Raw genomic sequence first — 22,444 nt, 5'->3', positions numbered from 1 at the left:
ATAAGAAGATGTGGTATGATTGCCACATAATAGTTTAATGTGAGCATAAGCTCGGTGGTGAAGACTTTGACCTGGAATGGGTTACTTTTATAAATTGTGACTTGGATGGAGAGTTGTCTCATATCACATCTTCCTATGTCTATTATAGGTAAAAGTACGGTCTACAGCACAGAGTCTTGGCTCACAACGAAGAGCAAGCTACATAGGGCCCAAAAATAACAAGTGTAAAACCATTCAAACGGGAAAACAAATGGTTTAATCTATTTAAAAACGAGAAACACTTATCAACCACACCAACAAACGATAAATACTGAACATCAGATGCCTGACATAGGACAGGTGCAAACAAATGCACGCTTACAGTTAGGCAAATTATCAAAAGGAACACAAGAGGAAATCTACGAAGAATTGTCTGCCAATTAGACAAGTATTCACCAGACAAGCTGAATTTAGCCAGATTGATAAGTTTTGAGAAGGAAATGTACAAATATTCATTAAGGTGGGCAACACATTAAAACAAGTTTGAAATATCTATAAATGATTTCACTAATAAATCAGTGTCTATTTTATTTAGAATATGAATATCTAGTCATTTAGTGGCTTGCATTCCACCGCCAGTAGTGATAGAAAAAATCAAAGTAATTAGCTTCTTCCTGTAGTAGGCACCTGTCTGACTGTTTGACTATTCTGCAACATTTTTGAAGTGATACAAGAGTAAATAACAAACAACAGTTTCAATTGCATTTAACCCGCAAGCACGGATATTAAGTTTTGGAGTCACTCAGTTTGCCCTTTCAACTTAGGCCTTTAAATTTAAATTAATTCCTGTATTCAAATCTATAATCGTAATATAATAAGCAATAATTCATCTATTTTACTTTTTCCATTTAAAAGCCAAGCGAACTTTTTTATAATTACTTTAAAAATTTAAACAATTACAAAGGATTACTACTTGGCTACTCGTAAATGACATTGGCCTTTCGTGCCATAATTATGATGTTTACAAACATATAAGATTTTAACCTCTTTAGGGGTTTTTCCATTTCCATTTCTGAATTTTTAAACGAATTAATGTATTGGATTGCAATTATTTTACGAATAAATGAAATGTTCAAGACGTACATAAACATAGAGTAATGCAATTAACGTATTTCACAATGACAAAATGGACGACGGATACTATGAATACTTTTGCAGGTGAATATTATTACATTTATATTTTGTCTATTTATTTTACATCAAACTTGTGTCATTACTTGGTTTACCAGACTGATAGACTATAACATAGTATCGGAAAAGTACTTAAGTGCCAGTCTTTGTAAGAATCAGGCAATTTAGGTAAAAATTCAAACATGATAAGAAAAACCCCACCTAGCTAATCATGCTATTTAATACTAACTTTCATCCTGAGTTCAAAAGTATTAGTATTTCGTTTGTGTGTGTCTGGTAATATCAAATAACTTGGTTAGAAAATTGGTTAGAATGAAAGCAAATTACAGAGTTATCTCCCCTTATTCGTTAATTTCTAGTGCATTTCAACCAAATTGTATCTTCTATTACCAGAACAGAAAATGGAAATGAATGTTATTTTAGTGCATAACTACATATTATGAACTGAAATCAATGTCAAATTGGGTGGTTTTTTTTTGTCATGTTTTCACCACTGCCTGATTCTTAAGCAGACTGGCACTTAAAAGTACACACAATAATCTTTAATTGTACAAAAATACAATGTAATTTAGCGTTGTAGCGTTTATTTATTTTTTAAATTGTACTCTTTTGATTAACTTAGTTGTGTTTGACAAAACTAAGATGCAGCGTTTTTGATATACACGATACGGTTATCTATAATTTCAATACTCTATTTTTTCTTCAATACTGTTCTTTTGAGAGAAAAAAAACCCAATATACCTGTCTTACTGTCTGTAGTTTTAAAAGTGCCTCGTCCATTTTGGAGACACCACTTCAAAATACTGATTGATTCAGCCGAGGATGATGTAAGCATTTCGGATAAACGCGAGAAAGAGGATATACTTTATATTCGAATATATTAACACGACGGTGCCAAATGATCATTTTACCCTTCTGGAGCACCTGAGATCACCCCCAGTTTTTTGTGGGGTTCGTGTTGCTAAGTCTTTAATTATTATGTTGTGTCTTATTTGTCTGTTTGTCTTTTAATTTTTAGCCATGGCGTTGAAGTTTATTCAAGATCTATGATTATAGACTGTCCTTCTGGTATAGTTTGCTTTTCCTTTAAGACTGTGAGGTCGTTGATACAAAACAATATTGAGAAATTGCATGGGTCTATTTTATACCCATGCTACATCCATCTTTTCAAAAAGAAGTTGTCCTATCTCCATGACAAATATGTTATTGTCCCAACAGATAAAGTCCCAAAAACATTTCTTGAAAGATATTTGTATCGTTTGAACGACATGTTTTTAACAGACAAAACAAAGGTGATTTCATACGCCAGAAACATTACATTGCTAAAATGATCAATTACTATTGTGAAGGAAACAAAAGTTGTAAGGTGTATATTTGTATTGCATTAGCCACATTCAGGTATAAATTAACAACAACAAAAGAATGACGTAACAATGAAAGTTCCATTCCGACGTCCGCAGGACGTCACGCTAAAGATCGATGGTTTCTCAACATTTTCCGGGGCCGCAGAAAGTGGCTCAAATATACTGAATAAATTAATAAATATTGTCTGAGTTCATTAAGCGACCACTGCTTTAAACCATGTTCACGGGTAATATTTTCCTTAATTCTACTTGGTAATTTGTTGAGCATAATAGGTATAAGTAATGCACCATATGATTCCTGACTTTGACCTAGTGATTCTAGTCCTCTTATGAGCGTTTCTGATTTGTCATAAAATCTGCGGCATGATTGTACTGTACTATCGAGTGCGGATAGAGTCACAAAGTCTGCATGTACGTGTGCGGTTTTTTTTTAGTCTGTCCAAATCGCTGGTGTAATAAATCTATTGCTTTACTGTAGTTTAAATTTGTAAGCGTAAAACCCGAAACTGTAGTCAAAGCTTCGTTTTGAAGTAGCGTTTTCAAATAGTTGAATTTCTGGGCGTCTGTTAATGAGGGATTACTATAAATTGCTGTGTCGTAAGATTCCCAGAATGCTTGCCAATTAAGAATGTTGCCGTCGAATTTAGAAAGTTCTAACTTTGGTAATTTGTGAAATTGGTTGTTGGTGTTTGACATATGATGAGCATACATGAGTTGCGAATTAAACGATGCTGTTTGGTGTCCATTGACATCAAAACTCTGAGCTAAGGGGTTAAGTGAACTATCTGTTACTGGGAGTGAATATGTACGGGCGGTTGGTTCTAGGAATTTACGCATTTTGCGTATTTTTGTCTCTAAAGTTATAGAATACTCATCTGAATCAGAAATTTCCGCTTCGAGTTCCTCTTCCGATAGTCCACTAATAATTTGATTGTTTAAGTCTGACAAAAATCTTTGCTTATCAATGATCAAATCCAAAATGGTTGAAAGTTCATCTCTGTCAAATTCTTCGTTAGATTTCACATCGTCAAATCTCCGCAAAAGCCTTTTGAGAGCGCTCCTGTGACGTTACTATGAAAAAAGCCTTTTGAGAGCGCTCCTGTGACGTTACTATGAAAAAAGCCTTTTGAGAGCGCTCCTGTGACGTTACAATGAAAATTCCTTACCGACGTCCGCAGGACGTCACGCCAATGTTCGTGGGTTTCTCAACAATTACACTAATTACACATTACATTGCTAAAATGATCAATTACACATTACATTGCTAAAATGATCAATTACACATTACATTGCTAAAATGATCAATTACACATTACATTGCTAAAATGATCAATTACACTAATTACACATTACACAGTTTTTGAAATGTAATTAATTAAATTACAATTACTTTACTAAAGTACTTAATTAAATCACTTATTACATTTCATCATAATTTTTTTTAACAATTTTATTGATGTATACTTTTTATAATAATGCATTTGTAAAATATTCATGTAAGCATAGTTTAAGCAGTGCATTTGATAATTATAAGTTATTTAAGTCTTAATCTCTCAGGTCTGAACATTTTGACAGCAATTTTAAATAGTCTTTCGACAGGAGCTAACATGGCAGTTCAATGATCAGAAGATCATCATAATTTGTTCCTATTAACAATGATTAACTTGCCAATACACCAAGGGGTATTTTGACATTTCAGAAATGAAGTCATTGAATTTAAACATAATGTAAATAAAGAAATTATAAATAAATTAAGTTTTTATTTTTACTTTAAAAATATTAAAAAGTGTGCTTGTCATAATATCAAAAATATTTTTTAGTACAAACAATGTGTATAATGTCTAAATATTAGCAATATTTTGCTAATTAGATACAATACATGATTTATTTTGCATTGCCCCATGACAATTTAATCTGATTAATTGCTGTTTGTTTTTACAGCTGTTAATTTCTATTTCTATGATCATTTTGTGTCTATTAGTAAAATTTGACAAAATTGTTGTGTGCAGTGATTTTAAATTCTAAATGAACTGTCTAAGAAAGATTTTTCACTGTGACACTTTTTTTGTTTTTGTTTTCTTTAAAACTGAACAACAAAAATATATGATTCTCACATTTTAAAGAAAAATTATAAGACTATAATTTTTTTTTAATGTAGGTTAAATAAATAATATAAAAACTTCAGAAATAGATTATAGACTTCATATTTCAAAAAAGTATGTGATATCAATATTTGAAAAATGAATATAATTGTACAATCATATTATTGAACACATATCCTTGAATAAAGGCAACAGTAGTACACCGCTGTTCAAAACTCGTAAAATGGTTTCAACTTTAACACCATAAAAGTACATTTAATTGAAATGCAATTCGAAAGTAATTGAGCATTGCTTGCTTTTTTCAATGCAATTAATTAAATTACCATTACATGTAATTAAAAACTAAAAATGCTCAATTAAAAATTACATTCTATTACATGGAAAATTGTAATGCATTACACTCAATTACCATTACATTTTCAATTACCCAATCCCTGATAATATAACATGCTGACCACACACTGATCTTATGCGCAACCCTTCTCCACTAAATTTCGAATTAAATTTTGCATGGATGCAGACGTGGTTTAATTATTGACTTGTAAGCTAATAATACATTTGCGTTGTTTGTAACCCTATTTTGACAAAATTGAATTTAACTCACTGCCTAAAGCGAAATATTAACCAGCCTAAAAAATGTTTGAACCCCCTAAAACATATTTATTTCTTGTCTAATTTGTAGATAATTAATCTTCGTGAACAGATCTTATAAAAACCGATAAGAATTATATATTTTGTTAATGAACAACATCATTTTAATTCTGAAAGTTGTCGTGTATGTCATGTGTGTAACTCTAACAAATGTTTAATTTCAATGATCATAAAAAAAATCTTCTTTGTTAATTCTTATTAACTGTGATTAAAAGCCGACCTCTTTCCGCGTGGAAACAGTGACATTGCGGAAATATTATTAAAAATTTCTATTTTCCATTTATATTTAATCAATGCGAAAAGAATACCCCTATTTGATAAATGTCTAATCCGGGATTAATGCATTATCTATTGGTCCCAGGTCTAATTATACATGATTAAAAGTTCTTACAAATTATTGTTAGCTTGGTTCAATGCAGATGAATGACACAGATGGAAGGCAAAATCAACATGTATTTTGTTGTTGCTGTATTCATAATTGCTTATTCTGGAGGTAAGTCAAAGATAGATATTTGTGGAAATTGAAACAGAAATTTTGTTAATAAAGTAAATGTATATATCCTTTATGTTTCATATTATAGTGTAACAACTGGCATGCACATAAGTGGCAAGCTGAAATAAATTTAGCATAGGATTAATCGCCTTTTGGAATTTATTGGTGTATAAACTCGACCAATTCACTCACAAACAATTAAAAGTCTAAAGGACTTTTATGATATGTTTGTGAGCGACTTGGTTCAGTTTACCTTCCCTTTCATGAATGTTACGTACCGAATTTATAGACTATCTACTGAATTTGTTATCACATAAGCAACACGACGGGTACCACATGTGGAGCCGGATTTTTTACCCTTCCGAGGCACCTGAGAGCACCCCTAGTTGTTTTGTGGGGTTCGTGTTGCTTATTTTCAGTTTTCTATGTTGTGTCATGTGTACTATTGTTTGTCTGTTTGTTTTTTTCATTTTTAGCCATGGCGTTGTCAGTTTATTTTCGATATATGTGTTTGACTGTCCCTCTGGTATCTTTCGTTCCTCTTTTAAACACCAATAAATTCCTTTGAAAAGACGTTTGATCTTTATAATTCTTTAAAATTGGAGAAAGGGAATCTATTTTTCCACACTCCCACATAACCAACTTCAAGATCAGCTACAGGAAGTTTTCATAACCAATCATATCAACGTATTCCCTAATATGCAAATCATATAAGAATTATTACTTATTATAAAGAAATGAGATATAACAGAAAGAAATAAAGAAACATGAATCACCAGAATTGTCATATTCACTGATTTGACTGATCGATCAAATTTATAATAAATAGTCTTTATAGCATATTGTTCATATGCCCAATGAGAAACAACATGCCTGTATGGTGGATAAACGTGTCTTCACTTCTTAAATCTTAAATATGATAAAGACGTTTGAAAAAAAAATTCTGGTTAATTAAAGACAGGACTACTGACTGGTAACAGAGCAAACTAACTATACGTTCTTAAAAACCATGTAATTCAAAAAGGTGCTTGCGGGTTTTTTTTTTAAGCCCTATCATTCTATGCCTGATTTGGGGTTATCATCATAATAGAAACACAAGTGATTTATTAAAGCAACGGGCAAACATCATTATTATTTTTCAATTCTTGTACATATACTGGTAAAGCTTTTTTTATTTGTATGACATATGCATATCAATATTCATCCAAATTTAAAAAAAAAAATGATTTAATGGGACCTTACTTTTCAAATGAATTTTATTCCACTTCCACTGATTTCATCTGTTTTCAGCTGTCGGAGCTCACTTATGTTCTGCAATAACCAAAATTGACTGTACGCATCCCAGCTTAAATGCAAGAGGTATGTTTACGATGCAAAAAACTAAAATATTCAAATAAATCGAATATAACTCGATACAGCTGCTGTATTACAGCATATTAAGATATGACAGTTGCTTTTCATTTATTTGATGTTTTTGAGATTTAGATTTTGCCATTTGTTATTGGATTTTCTGTTTAGAATCTTCTTTGTAGCTATATATTTTTGTTGATTTACTTTTTATCTCTATTGATTTATACTTTTATTGTAGTGTGTTTCTGCAGATGTTTGGATGCTAAAATCAACAGAGAATATTTGGAAGTTATATTCTCACCTTGTGAAAAACTTTTGCAAAAATGCAATTTCTATAAATTATGGTTGGAGGTTTGGTTTCAAGATGAAGAGGAACAAATCGTCGGCACTACAGAGGTCTACATTAATCATAAAAGTGAAAATAAATCGGAGGTAATTTTCATGACTCAGATTGCCAACCGGGAAAATCTAAATAAAAGAAAAATGTAACTGAAGGATAGCATTGAGTGATCAAAACTCTTGATTCTCTTTCCCAAAAGTAACTGTGCAAAGTTAAATAAATGCAACAGTTGTATATCGGTATTTAGAATTCACAAATCGACGAAAGAAAATAAATCCGGGTTACTAACCAAAAACCGAGAGAAACAGGAACACCAAAGTACACCAAACACAAACGCTAACAAACATAGTGACGAACTATTTGATAACAACTGCCATATTCTTGACTTGGTACAGAACATTTTATAATATGCTGGGTTGAACCTGGTTTAAATGCGTGACATACCTTCCGCGTTATGACAATGTTGAAGTATATATGTGATGTACAGTATTATTATATAGCATATTAATCTATTGCAATAAAAATTCATATTTTCAAATAAAATTTGTAGATTTAGCTAACTAAGTCCTTATATTTGTATAAAATAACATTCGTTTATATTGGAACATTGTTTTAACAATGAACTAGCTACAATTAAAATTTGCTTGCTAGTCCCTCTCTGTCATCACTAATAGATAACTCTGGCTCATTTCCCTATCTTTTTTTTTGTCATTATACTCATTTCCCTATCAATCTATCATGAAGGGAAGCAATTTCATGCAATTTTCATTCATAGTCTATTTCAAAAATGATAAAAAGTTCTTTATATTGGTATGTAAAAATTTTTAACGTTTCAAATTTATGAAATTATATTCGTACATCAATTGTTTTGATACATCAATAACAAAAACTGAAATATATTACATTGATTCATTTTGTAATTATTCAAAATTATATCAGAAACCTAAACATAATTATAAAAAAAATAAACCTGTTAAGGGGAGACAATTCTCGGATAACTTTTTCGAATTGGCACATAATACCACGGAATGTCACTCATCATACAAATGGCACATCCATATAATTAAATAACTGCGCAATCGTGCTCCACCTTCAATGATGATTCTGATAGTGAAGACTAATGAAAGCTAACCCACTGTAAAAATATTTTTTTGCACTTTTTTAAAATTTCCTCAGAAAAATTCTCGAGCCACTTGACTTTCATAGCTCAAAATTAACGTTTTTACAGAATATTTGAATAAAGTAGTTACAGATTATTCGCTTCTCAAAGTGAAAGACGCAATAAAAATCGTATGCTTGCACAATATTACCGAAATACGGATTTAATTAAGTCCTAAACATTTTGACATTTCTTCGTATATATTTTTTTTTTTATCGAAAACCGGTTTAAACAAATCTCAAATACGTGTTACGATCCGACTAAATACCTATTTTCCGATATGGTCAGGTAAAATTGCTATATACGTTCTCTTGCATGTTGAATCTGATCACTTACTTTTCCAATAAACAAAACTTTTATACGCCAGACGCACATTTCAATAACAACAGACCCATAAGTGACGCTGGAATAAAAAAGTACGAATTAGTGAGCATTGAAGACTTAAAATGCCGAAAACTTAAAGTTTAAAAGACCACAGCTACGATAATCTTTTTCTAGGGTAGATAATCCTTTACAATTTCGAACAATTCAAAGTTTTGCAAACGTTGACAATTTCAATGATAAACATGTCAACTCAGAAGTGCTTTTTATTGGTCTGGTAATATTAGGCTATTACTTGATTTGTTTAACAACAATATTTCCCCTCCATTTCAGATATTTCCTTTGTACGAGTTAACAGATTCGCTTCATCAAAAATTGAAATTGAACAAACGGTACACAGTATCGGTAAGATTTATACAAAATTTCTTAATTGTCAACATATTTTTTTCGGAAACTATATGTATGTGACGCAAATAACTACCCTCATGATTCAGTTATCATAGTATGATATTCTGTATTTGTTATCAATGGTTATTACTGTTTTGAATCGTTATATTTTCATTGAAATGCTGCTATCTTTGAGTAGTGATGTTAACTTTCCATGACATTTATCGTATTAGCCAATTGGGTAATAAATATACTGTTTTTGTTTAAACAATTAATCACAAAATCAATACAAAAAGTAAAATAACAAAAATACTGAACTTAGAGGAAAATCAAATCGGAAAGTCCAAAATCACATGGCAAAATCAAACAACAAAACGTAACAAAAACGAATGGACAAGAACTGTCATATTCCTGACTTGGTACAGGCATTTTCAAATATAGAAAATGGTGGATTAAACGTACAATAGATTATAATATAAAATTAATGACAATTACTAACTATAGGATAAGATAAACTTAGGTCTTATCAATTAATGTTTTCCCCTCTTTAGATTCAACCAAGATGTACCAGTTGTGATGATTTTTGTGAATTCATGCCGGATATGGGTAAGATGTTTCTCAAGCTGTTTAGACATTAAATTAAGGCAACAATAATTTAACGATGTTCAAATATCACACCTCAATGAAGAAGAAACTAATTTTGGTAACAAACAACGACCGATGGAATTGGAGAAGGTTCGAGACCAGGCCTTGCAGTTATAAATTTTTCTTAAGCAGAATAAAAAATCATCAAACAAAAATACAGATATTGTTGTCTTGAACACAAATTTTGTAACCCAAGTACTGATTAAAAAAAAACCCGGGGACTTTGGTCATAAAACTATACGCAGTTTCAGGGGTATACAATCTGTGCTCGAAATATCAAATGCAGTAATATTCAGTTTATAGAATTTTGAGTCTGATTAATATAGTTATACTCTAAATGTTTTGACAACATGGACGGATTCGTCGACAAGAATATCGTCTCTTGTTGTTATGCATTCCCCACCATAAACTAAGAAGCCATCCTTTACCACAAACGTGACTTGGGAATAAAAATAATGCCCTCCCAACTAGAGCAAGTAGTAAAAAAAAATTGAAGTGGGGAGTCCTTAATTCTAAAGGTGCACTGATGATGGATTGTACAAATCTATCGTACTCAGTGTAAAATTGATATGCATTGTTCAACATTTTACAATGAAATAGTAGTACATTCCCTAAGTTATATGAAAGCAAAGGAAAATATTAATTTGTTTTAATTTTTAGAAATACCACCGGCTGTGGTAACAAGTCCTGCCAGTATCGAACATGAGGATTCAAGAAAATGGTTGTATCTGGCAGTTGTTATGAGCGTTTTTGTTGCAATAATGGCCGCAGTTGTTACTTTGATTTTGGTCTGTAGATACAAGAAGACTGATCAAGATTCACCACTGAACAACATACACACACAATATTCAAGTGTGGGAAAAGACGTCGAAAATAAACCAACAATGCACTCAATGGACCGCATCGATATTCCATTTTCAAGGCAAATTCAGATAATATCAGGGCAAGGAGAACAAGAAACCAAACTAAACAAATCTAAAAAGACCATAAATATTATATCATTGAATTCTGACAAGATATTAATTCACGAGTTACTATCATTCATACCCACCACTGTTTTCAAGATTGAAGTATTAGATCCTGCAGCCTTTGTCGTTGAAAATCAAACCGGATACTCATTTCACGACAAAATTTTGGAAAATAGAACAAACATAGTCATTCTTAATAACATTGTAGTAAAAGATATGTTTTGGAGTTGCAATAATAATGGACCTATATCTAAATGTTTAATCTTAATAAAGAAGGTAATGACAGATGAAGATCTTTATCCTTCTACATATTTTATGTCGTTTGAACCGGATTTAGAACTACTAATTCTTAATTTTGACACTTTTAATGTTTTCAAGAGCATTTTACAGAAATTTGATGATCTTTCTGGTACATGCAAAGAAAGGGTTAATAAATTTAATAATTTTTTAAATCGAATAGAAAGCAATGAATTAGTCGGCATTTAACAGAATTGTTAAAGACAGCAGATACAATGGCATTTTATGAATTTTAATATCAGCATTTAAGATCTTTCTTAAATCTAATTTATCTTAAAGTCAACCCTTTATGCTCAGTTTATTATTTTATCTTACTGTATTATCATTGTAACCAATAAAAACAAAAAATATGCTCTAATGCCTTCTTTCATTAATGTGTAATGCTATAATCAGACTGACATCTAAAACATTAAATAGATAAAAGACTACTTTGCATTTTTTTAAATCCGTTTTTCAACGGCTAATTTATGTCGTCAGATTCACATTTGATACGTCATTAATTTAGAGTTTCACTTGAGTGATATGCCACATTAAAGTCCCATCGTCTGTACTTTGAACCCAAAATGAAACTTACCAAAATTAAACAAACCATGAAAATGGAATATCGTTCAGATACAAGTGTATGGAACGAGGAAACTGAGTGTGAAAATTTATATAGTTATTTTGTAATAAATGTTTACTCTTCGTCGCTAACAAACTGTACTTGCATCCAATAATAATTTCAAATTGTGGCGACAATCATATACACCAATACAAATAAACACTCCCGATTAATCATTAAAAGTTATTAGTTTCTGTTGTTATTTGTTTAAATGCCATTAAATACATTAAGAATAAATAATAAATTATTGAAAGCAGCAGTTTGTGTTGTTGTATTCAAAGCTCATTTGTTTTCTTTCTGTTTCTAATATTTCTGATATTACAATAGTGTCTAGAAGTTATTTATCCTTCAATGTACACTTTGTATCTCATTGTATGTGACAAAGCTTAATATCCTATCAATTATCATCGTCATAATTATAAATTGTTTACCAAAACTTTGAATTGTTTAAAAGATTAACGATGATTTCTTTCCCCTCGAATATATACTTTAACTGTATTGGCAAAATGTTGCCGAATTTTTTGTCTACAATGCTCGTCAACTTCTTACTTCATTTACCCTTATTATCTTGTTTGATTTACTAATAAGCCTCTTGGTAGAAGACGGTCTTTGTAACTAATGAGTCTTTTACTGACCAAACGCTCATCTGGCGTAAATACAAAATTTCAATCCTGGTATATATGATGAGTTAATTTGGTAGACGAAACGCATGTCTGGATTGCAAAATTATAGTTCTGGTATCTTTTATTTCGTGAGTATGAATTGAGATATGATACCTAAGAAAAACTTAATTATAGATCTTTAGCACAGAGCAGTATACTTTTCGTCGGTTATTTACTGCACGTTGTCGAGTCTTTCGTTTGTTTTAATGCAAAATTTAACACAGGTGTTTATTTGCATTTCCTGTTTTTTTATATACTCAAGTTGTAGCTCATATAAATAGTCCACTTTCGAGTTCATCCATCACCGGAAAAAACTCGTCAATTATACGCGCCTTTATGACGTCATTTACCAGATAGAGGGGGTCGCCTGTATCCCTGCACTATTTACGTTCATCAAGCGTCATAGTGATCGTCATTGTGCAGGATAAACTAGAAATAATGGTTGTTCTGTAGGTACTTAAAGACAATTCCCTAATGACAGCAATGCTGATTGTCAATTTTGAGAACTCAATTAGCAGAATAATTCGTACAATATAGAATTATAGTTTTCCAACAACTTGCTCAACATTGGAATGGAAGTGACGACACCCCTAAACGCACAAATGGCGTTCACTAAAACCAGAGTTTTTGACGGAAATGCATCGAACTCGAAAGTTGTCTATTCGATAATCATGTTGTACTGTTTAAGATAGAATTGTAATTATACCGTATATGAGCTTTAGATCAATAAAACAGCAGAAAAAATACAAAAGACTTTAAAGTTTTACAGAAGGTTTTAGGTTACTAGTAGCAAGATCAAAATAGTTTATATACGGATGTAGAAAAAAAAGTAAAACAAAAATACCGAATTCTAAGATAAATTCAGAAAGGAGAAAACTAACTAAACCAAACTTCATCAATCAACGGATCGAGTTAAAAACAACTGTCATATTTATGACTTTGTATAGTCATGTCAAGGAGAAAATATCAGTCACTATCCGAACTTGTGAGCGCGTACATACTAGTATCTTTGTAAAATATCCCCGTACATTGTTCCGTTGAAATATGTACTTGACCAAACATATCGGATCAACTAATGAAAGTGTTTTGTTTGCTTTTACAATAGATTGGCAAAGTGATAAAACACAAAAAGAGTATTTTTTGGAATTCATGGTATCGTGCTTGCGAATTACACAATTTAACTATTGCTATCAGTACAAACATATATATGAATCAATGAAGACTATCCAATCCTTTCAACATTTAATATATACCGAACACATGTAGAAGTACTATCAACTTTTGTATAAAAAAACCAGTTCATTAGCAAAAACAAAGGTTTAATAAAAGCTCAAGAAACATTCCAGACCGATAATATGTTACGCCAAACGAGCGTTACATCTTCATATGACTCACTAGTGCTGCTCAAATAAAGACAATTAAAAGGCCAAATTCTACAAGAAGTTGAGTAGCATTGCAAGCAAAAATTCCCGAAAGTTGTTTTTTAATCTTTTTTAAACATCAGTTCTAAAAAAAAAAAGACAAACAAGGTATTGATGGTATTTCCTACAACGCATCTAGTATCATTGCAGTTCTCAGAAATATGAGAGGTTTTCATTTTGAACATTCAACACGAATAACAGTTCAAAATGTGTTTCTGTTGGAAAAAGCACGGAACATAATTGAATAATACTTGAAAACCTAAAGTAACTTATATGAATATACAAAAACATTTTATTTAAGAATAAAATTCCGTTTATGTATAAGCAAAACATAATCTTAAGGACAACATTTAAGATGTATCATACACATGCATTTGCATGTAAAGAATAATCAGATATTGTTCACTAAATAAACATTTTGCAGTAATATATTTATGAATAGAAAGACAGTTGAAAATTAAGATTCAAGATTTAAAAAGATATAAAAGGATACATTGTGTATTTAATTACAAAAAGAGTTGCGAATATATTATCTATCTATATTTAAACTGATTTATCATATAGATAATACCTACAGAGCTAATGAAATTTTAAACGACATGTAAATTGGATAATACTGTAATTAGCATTTTGTTTTAAATATTTGAATGGAGTCATTCTAACAGGTAAAAGCATTTTAGCGTATGTTGCTCATATACTTATTTTATATCAACATTTTTATTGAAATTCAGATTTATTTAGACATGTAATGAAAAAAAACATCGCGAAACATTTTCATTTTAACATGCAATTCAAATAGGTCACGCTCGTCTTGTGTACAATATTATAAGGCTCTTATTCTTGAATATAAGGGTTTACAAGTACAGGATCGATATTGGTGATACATTTAGACCGTCGCAGTAATCATTGTGTTTTGTGGTGACAGGAAATAACATTATAGCTGTTTTATTCTGTGAATGATATTCTAATTAAAATTGAAATCATTGTATCTTTGCTGTCAATGGCATAGATTTCCTTTGCCATATCTTGCACAACTTTTCCATGCTTTTCAATGATGTTGGTGTTAACGTAGAATTCCGAGCGTTCATAATTTATAACTAAACACCATCTTTGTAGAACATAACAGTCACGATTAATTCACACTGCAAGTATTATACAGACGATACATTCGTACATAGAATACAAAACACACGGCATACACTCCGACAGTTAAAACCATTTAAGTTTTTCTGTTCATTCGTCAACATATCTATCTCCTCTCACTTCACTACCACACAACGTCAATAACACGGGAAACAATTTTACGCTGTTTTGCGTAATCGCGGACATGTAGACAAAGTCACAGTCACAACACGTTATCGATTGGACAATCTCCATGTTTTGAATACATTTTCATGCTGAATTTTGTTAGTGTTTATAGGCATATAAACGTTTATTCACTTGACAAGATGAATGACAAGAATGACAAGATACCATGAACACACATATAATTACTATGGTTCTGAGTAGTATAGCTGCTATTGCCAGCATTGTATGTATGTATATATTATATATAATGGTATAACCTTATAACTTTTAAATTAAAAAAAAACACCAGATACTAGTCTAATTTGTTCGAAGAAAGGATATTTTCGATAATGCATATAATAGATATAAAAAGAGAGGCGCAAAAAACATATGAGTCGAAATTAAATTTACAACGCCATGGTTGAAAATGAAACAAAAAAAGTCAAACAGGCAAACAACACAACATAAAACAGTATAGATATATCAATTAATGTAACCTATGAGTTTCAAAACTTTCAATATATACTATTGAGCTACTGAAGAAAACTGTTGTCGGAAAGACATTTTTCAAAATCAAAATTTACAATGGATCAAGGTAAATATAAAAAAGAAGATGTAGTATGATTGCCAATGAGACAACTGTCTACAAGAGACCAAAAATGACACAGACATTAACAACTATTGGTCACCATACGGTCTTCAACAATGAGCAAAGCTCATACCGCATAGTCAGCTATAAAAGGCCCCGATATGACAATGTAAAACAAGTCAAACGAGAAAACTAACGGCCTTATTTATATAAAAAAAAATGAACGAAAAATAAATATGTAACACATAAACAAACGACCTAAAAAGAAAAGTGAAATTTTGTCAAATGAGGACTCAACTAAATATCACTTGTCAATTGTTTTTTTTGTGCAATAATTCATTTATGAATAAACCGATATATTCTTAGTTACGTTTCCATTTTTAAAAATAAAAAGAGACACTATCGGATATAAATAAATGAAAGGATTCTATCCAATTATCATACATTTTTAGTTTGGTTTCAATTTCACAATGATTTCAAATGTGGTTAAAATGAGATTTTCCAATTAAGTATTGTAAACTATGTTCTACCGTTGCGACCATTACACGGCTGGTAATCTACACACGCAGAACATTTGGTTCTACAATGAAAACCGTGAGAGGATCTTCCGGTTGTGCTTGAGTAGAGTAATTATCACCGCTTCAAAAGGTATGTACATTTCTAAATCGTAATTTTCTTATTCAGTTGATCAAAATATTGAAAATCGAAGAATGCTAAGCTGTGGTGAATACTTTAACCAAGCGATAATGTATTATTTATTGTTGTACGTGGAGTTGAACTCCTACAAAACTAGTTGCTCCACGAGAAATTGCATAAAAAAGTCACATTTAAATTTTGAAATAATTATATTAAGAGACCTTAAGATATGATTTCACGTCCGCTCACGCATTCACGATGTCCTCAATCAGAACCGATCCCCTCACGCATAAAATAATGAAAAAATGTAGTTTTTAGATTTATAAAGATGTCTAACAACACTGGACAGCGTACACGCCACCAAAAACGACATTCATATCAATTGACCGTAAAAAAAACTTTTTTATGCAATTTCTCGTGTGGCAACTAATTTTGTAGGAGTTCAACTACACGTACAACAGTAAATGGTACATGCATCTCTTTGTTAAAGTGGTATTCACCACAGCATAGCATTCCCGATTTTCAATATTTCGATCAGTTGAATAAGAAAATTACGATTTAGAAATGTACATACCTTTTGAAGCGGTGATAATTACTCTACTCAAGCACAACCGGAAGATCCTCTCACGGTTTTCATTGCAGAACCAAATGTTCTGCATGTGTAGATTACCAGCCGTGCATTAAGGATTTCCAATTACAAACTACGCAACGGACCGTCTTATGAACAGACATTCAAAGGTTGCATCATAATTATTATTAGTAATTCTTTCGTGATGATTTACATTCAACTCCGTTTTTTGAACGTATTACTACATGGTATAAAACTCCTGTTTTGTTGATATTTTAGCCGCAGGAGTGCATTCATGTACGTTGACAAGAAACGTTTCCTGTATGCCACCAGATGTAGACAGTATAGGTTGGTTAACTAAATGTGTTTTAAGCAGTCGCCTTGATTTGTGAACTATCGAATTTATAATTAACGCAGTTATTACTGAGTAGCTCAATACTCCAAAATATTTCTGTTTATTATGGTATTCATCACTTACACATCTTAACTTATTAGTTTATAAGGGCATATATGAAAGAAAACTTGTATCCCAATAAAAGTAAAGCTATTACAGTTTAGTTATTAATTTTTATTTATTTCAGTTTGTTTTTGTGAATGCTTGAATGTTACGATAAACAGAATAGACTTGACAATATCATATTTTCCATGCATGGAGCTTCTAGAACAATGTGATATCTACAAATTTTGGTTTGAGTTAGAGATACATGACGAGAATGGAAATATTGTCAATAAAACGACAATAATGTCAAACTACAGAACCGATAACGGGTCGAAGGTGATTTTATTTTTCGCAGTTTTTAATGTTTGTTAGCAGTGGGCAAGGTTGTAAGGTGAAATTATCAAAATTAAAATAAGAACTAGTGGTATGATTGCCAATGAGACAACTCTCCACTTAAGACCGAATGGCGTAGAAGTCAAACATATATAGGTAATCGTACGGCCTTCAAAAATGAGCTAAAACCAACACCGCATAGTAAGTTTTAAAACCAATCAAACAGTTGAACAGTCAAACAGTTATCCGATTTAAAAAGATAACCAAAGGCACGTTATTTATCTTAAACAGGCAAAGAATTTTGCACACTCCAAAAATAGTAAGCATAGTTTTTTTTCAAGTTTTATGATGAATTTATAATGTTTATTGCATTTTCGCATTACTATTGCATTAATAAAAAAAAATTATGAGAGCTATTTACTTTGTCAACATATGTTATCCGTTCTTGAATAAAATGTGTTCTTGGTAGCGATAACCTTTCATTTTGTTGTTGCAGATATTGCTTTTAAATGGATTAAAAAGATCACTGGATAGTAAACTGAAGCTAGACAGACCGTATTCAGTCTTAGTAAGGATACGTTTACAATAAAATATTTTAAATTAAGGCAATAACATAATGATAAAGATTACAATGGTTTCAGGGATTAATTCAATACAACAAATATAAAGAGACATTGGTATTATTTTATGCGACTGTTATACAAGTGAGAGGTTTAGTTAGCTTTGAAACCAGATTTAATCCATCCCTTTTCCATTAGAAAATGACTGTACCAAATCAGAAAATTTGACCGTTGTTATCCATTAGTTTCATGTGTTTGAGCTTTTGATTTTACCATTTGATAAGGGACTTTCATTTTTGAATTTCCCTCGGAGTTCAGTATTTTTGTAATTTTACTTTTTAAGTGAAAATGATATAAGAAAAACATAAACCTTATATCCAATCAATTTATACAAGCATTAAAACACAATAGTTTGCTTCTTTTGAATAAATCTATCGGACAAAACATGTATTCTTTTGTAGTAAACTACTTGTTAAACAAATGTTTGTTTTCTAGACGAGCCTTGTACAGTTATGGCCAGAACCTATACATCCAAAATATCAAATAAACGAGAAAATTGTGTCGGATTCGTTCTAATAAGCGCACACGCAACACAAAGTTGTACAACACAACAAATTGTCTATTTAATTTTCAGCACAAAGTATTGCTTGATCCGAAGTTAAGAATATCCTACTTAACCGACAAAGTGCAAAAATCAGCATTAAGATATAAATATCTAATAGTTGTTAGTCAAATCTTCCCAATATAAGAGCTAAAATTGAGAATGGAAATGGGGAATGTATCAAAGAGACAACATCCCGACCAAATAAAAAAACAATAGATTAACTGATTATATAGGGATATAGAGATACATACCTTGAACATTACATTATCGTTTTAGATTCAGCCAGGTTGCACTATTTGTGACGACAATTGTGCATCTATAGGTCTTATAGGTAAGAACAATACTTTATATCAAATACTAAACAAACGTTAACATTGGGATACGAAAGCAAGATCTCAATTGATTTTGATGTCTATGTGTGTGAAGTGATATATAAACATATTCCTAAAAGGTGAAGGTCATAGCTTTGAAAAAAAGACTAGAATTTTAAAAGAAATCGAATTTAAGGCGCTAGATATTACATATCCATATTGAAATGGATGTCACTACATACGAGATAAGACCAAAGTTACCGAAAATAAATAGACTGTTTGAGCAGAAAATGTTCAAGATTTTTAAGTCACTAGGGTAAGTCAATGTCGATAAAGGATTTTTTAGCACAATATGACTGCAGAAAAACGAAACCGAATTTAAACCTTTCTTGAATTAAACCGAAACAAAACCTAAGCTATCAGGCCATCAAAAGGTTTTCCACCTTCACATTGGTGGCGTGAGATATCATAAGATAGCTAAAGGTTCTTTATTGAGAATTGCATATATATTTTTTGTTAAGCCAATGTTCAAGTCAAGATGTGAATATGTTTTGATATGATTTAGTTTCATGTTATTGCTTTTAGAAATACCAGTGGAGACCAGCACAAGTCCTATCAATGCAAAACGAAATGGACCAGAAAACTTGCCGATTGTTCCGATTATACTGGGTATTCTTGCTGTGTTCGTGATGGCTGTTAATGCGTTTATTATTGTCTGTAAATGGCGACGGTCTGCACGTCAGTTACTCGATAATAACATAGAATATTCGAGTGCCTTACAACAAGTTCATATAGTAAATTCTAGAAACTAAAGTCAAATATTCAAAAATGTATCCATACAAAAATTGTAAAACAGCTGATCATAGAAATTGTTGAAAATAAAACAAATATTAACCCATGCATGCTTTCTTTATTTTTCATGAAATTACTCATGTTTTGTTTTCGCCTCGTTTTGTAATATACGTGTTCTACCCGAAGCCTATAACGGCGAAATAATAGACTTCAAATTAAATCCTTTTCAGTTGTTTTCTTTTAAAATGCCAACCTGCTTTATATTATAGGGCTGAATGGCAATGTTAAATTTTCTGATCCGTCGTCTATCATCTTTAGTATTCCATTGTCCTTTAATTTTTACAAAGATCAATACCTCTCAAACTATTGAACCAAAATTTAACCAAGTTGGCCAAAATCTATGGGGTATCCAGTTTAAAATGCATCTGATAACCCCGTCTGTTTCATAAATGGCCGACATGACTAAAAATAGTACTCAGGATTAAAATACAATTTTCGTTTCTTTTCTCAAAAACCGCTTTTGATAGAAAAATCTGACGAAAAGAAAATGTTTAAAATGATCACATGTACCTAATGATTAATGACATCAAAGCTGTCAGATGACTTCCTTTACTTAAATGGCGCAAATATCGGATTTTTTTTTATTTTCATCTTTTATCTTGAAAATCATAATATCTTAAGAGAAGCTTCGAACAAAAATAACCATTAAAATCTACAAATAAGTAAAATTATTATGTTATTGAGTTATTGCCCTTTTATGACGATTTTCATGCACTGTTTGTGATTTTGCAAGATAAAACAGGATATAATACCATGAATATGTGTATTTATCAATACAGGTGTTTCAGCTTTTGATTTTCCTATTTGATTAGAGACTTTTTGTTTTAAATTATCCTCGGGGTTCGGTATTTTTGTTATTTTATATTTTGAATCCTTTATGAGAATAGAAATACTGAATATGTTTCAAAGACACAAAACTCTAAACCAATCTAATTATTACAGGTAAAATAATTTAAGAAAAAAAAACTTCAAGAAAAAGTCAAACAGAGAACAAAAGGCAAATTAAAATGCCTAAATAAAGGCACATTAGTTTACCGCTGTTCTAAAGTCATAAATCGGTTGAGAGAAAACAAATCCGGATTACATATTAAAACCGAGGGAAACACATCAACTCTGAGAGGAAAACAACGAAACAACAAAATCACTGAAGCGCAACCAAAACAAACACATTATTCTTGACTTGGCACAGGCATGTCTTTTTGCAGAAAAACGGTTAATTAAACCTTATGTTGTAGCTGGCTAAACACATAAATTTTATGACAGTCGCATAGAATTCCATTATATCAACTACAATGAGTGAGCAAAACAAACAGACATAATAGGTAACTTTGTCAAAAATGTAGATACATCAGTCGATGCTATATTAATAATCACAATCTCAATCACTATTAAAACGAACAACTCGGTCAACAAAGAAAAAAGTCATACAGACACGCTTAAAGCACATAGTCAAAATGGAAAAGAACAATACAAAAATAACCATAGCATAATAACACAATGGCAGGATGTACAAATTACTTGCCACGCCAAAAGGATAGACTAAATAGTAAAGAATGGAAATATACAACGGCAAATAAAAAGAACACTGTAACACTTAATACATATAATAAATAACGTCAGTATTTTGTTAATTGATGCTCGAGATCAAAATATATAAGACCTAAACATAATGAAAAAGTTGAAGAACTGATAAATTCATAAATGACCGAAAGTAAGCTAAACCCGGACAACGAACAGAACAATGAATGAAGAAGATACATTTCTTAATAAAAAATTATTTCGAAATCTTGAAACAGTCAAATTCAAACACGACACCCCCGTATTTTCAACCTATAATTATAACAGAAGTTGTCTCCGGGGTTGATTATACCCTATAGGACTAACTTACCACTTAAAAATGTTTTAAAAAAGTGATAGTAAATACACGAACAGTATTATTTGTTTGCAAAAGATGAGCAAATCGACAACCAAAGTCAAATAAATGAAGCTATAAGCTAAAACAATAGAAAGTTCAAATCCAAAACCGTATACAAAGTTTACACGTGATCCAAACCAAAAGCACCTAAAGTAAAGCCAAATGTTATTTAAGATATGTCAAGAATCTCTACCATTATTCAATCGTTGTTTTATTTTCTCAAATGAATTGAACAGACGTAATAGATCTGCAATCATAATAATATTTATTAAATATTACTGTAAGAGTAAGAGTTTGTCATATTATGATATAAAAAAAGGTCTTACAAATTTACTTAAGCACAAATTGTTTAGTACACAAATATTGTCAATTAGTATCCTAATTCTGATATGTTCGAACTTTTATAGTTAAATTACTGT

General features: G+C 31.1%; 2 protein-coding genes across 3 annotated transcripts; both read left to right on the top strand.

Moving 5' to 3' along the window:
* Positions 1-1,023: 1,023 nt before the first annotated feature.
* LOC134707261 (uncharacterized) lies at positions 1,024-12,037 on the top strand. 2 transcript variants are annotated; one of them, XM_063566883.1, is made up of 7 exons: positions 1,025-1,197; positions 5,692-5,780; positions 7,071-7,139; positions 7,369-7,562; positions 9,284-9,355; positions 9,889-9,943; positions 10,643-12,037. In XM_063566883.1, exons 2-7 carry the CDS (start codon positions 5,711-5,713, stop codon positions 11,434-11,436), a joined length of 1,254 nt encoding a protein of 417 aa, XP_063422953.1. In that variant the 5' UTR covers positions 1,025-1,197; positions 5,692-5,710; the 3' UTR covers positions 11,437-12,037. The 2 variants fall into 2 exon arrangements, with proteins under 2 accessions (XP_063422962.1, XP_063422953.1); XM_063566892.1 differs by lacking the exon at positions 7,071-7,139 and having other exon boundaries at positions 1,024-1,197.
* A 3,363-nt stretch (positions 12,038-15,400) lies between these two features.
* On the top strand, positions 15,401-20,106 carry LOC134707256 (uncharacterized). The gene is made up of 6 exons (XM_063566869.1): positions 15,401-15,466; positions 17,291-17,359; positions 17,593-17,786; positions 18,280-18,351; positions 19,224-19,278; positions 19,844-20,106. Exons 1-6 carry the CDS (start codon positions 15,406-15,408, stop codon positions 20,068-20,070), a joined length of 678 nt encoding a protein of 225 aa, XP_063422939.1. The 5' UTR covers positions 15,401-15,405; the 3' UTR covers positions 20,071-20,106.
* Positions 20,107-22,444: the final 2,338 nt, after the last annotated feature.

The sequence above is a fragment of the Mytilus trossulus genome, chromosome 1 (assembly GCF_036588685.1).
Source record: "Mytilus trossulus isolate FHL-02 chromosome 1, PNRI_Mtr1.1.1.hap1, whole genome shotgun sequence".
NCBI classification, from domain to species: Eukaryota; Metazoa; Mollusca; class Bivalvia; order Mytilida; family Mytilidae; genus Mytilus; species Mytilus trossulus.
The sequence above is the reverse complement of the archived record's forward strand: the minus strand, read 5'-3'. Positions and strand labels throughout refer to the sequence as shown.

What these genes read in the sequence shown, in the direction of transcription:
- LOC134707256 (XM_063566869.1), top strand. Translation starts at nt 15,406, where the DNA reads ATGAACACACATATAATTACTATGGTTCTGAGTAGTATAGCTGCTATT. An exon ending in GAACCGATAACGGGTCGAAG is followed by an intron (nt 17,787 to 18,279) that starts GTGATTTTATTT and finishes TTGTTGTTGCAG; the next exon opens with ATATTGCTTTTAAATGGATT. An exon ending in ACAGACCGTATTCAGTCTTA is followed by an intron (nt 18,352 to 19,223) that starts GTAAGGATACGT and finishes TTATCGTTTTAG; the next exon opens with ATTCAGCCAGGTTGCACTAT.
- LOC134707261 (XM_063566883.1), top strand. Translation starts at nt 5,711, where the DNA reads ATGACACAGATGGAAGGCAAAATCAACATGTATTTTGTTGTTGCTGTA. An exon ending in CATAATTGCTTATTCTGGAG is followed by an intron (nt 5,781 to 7,070) that starts GTAAGTCAAAGA and finishes ATCTGTTTTCAG; the next exon opens with CTGTCGGAGCTCACTTATGT. An exon ending in TCCCAGCTTAAATGCAAGAG is followed by an intron (nt 7,140 to 7,368) that starts GTATGTTTACGA and finishes CTTTTATTGTAG; the next exon opens with TGTGTTTCTGCAGATGTTTG.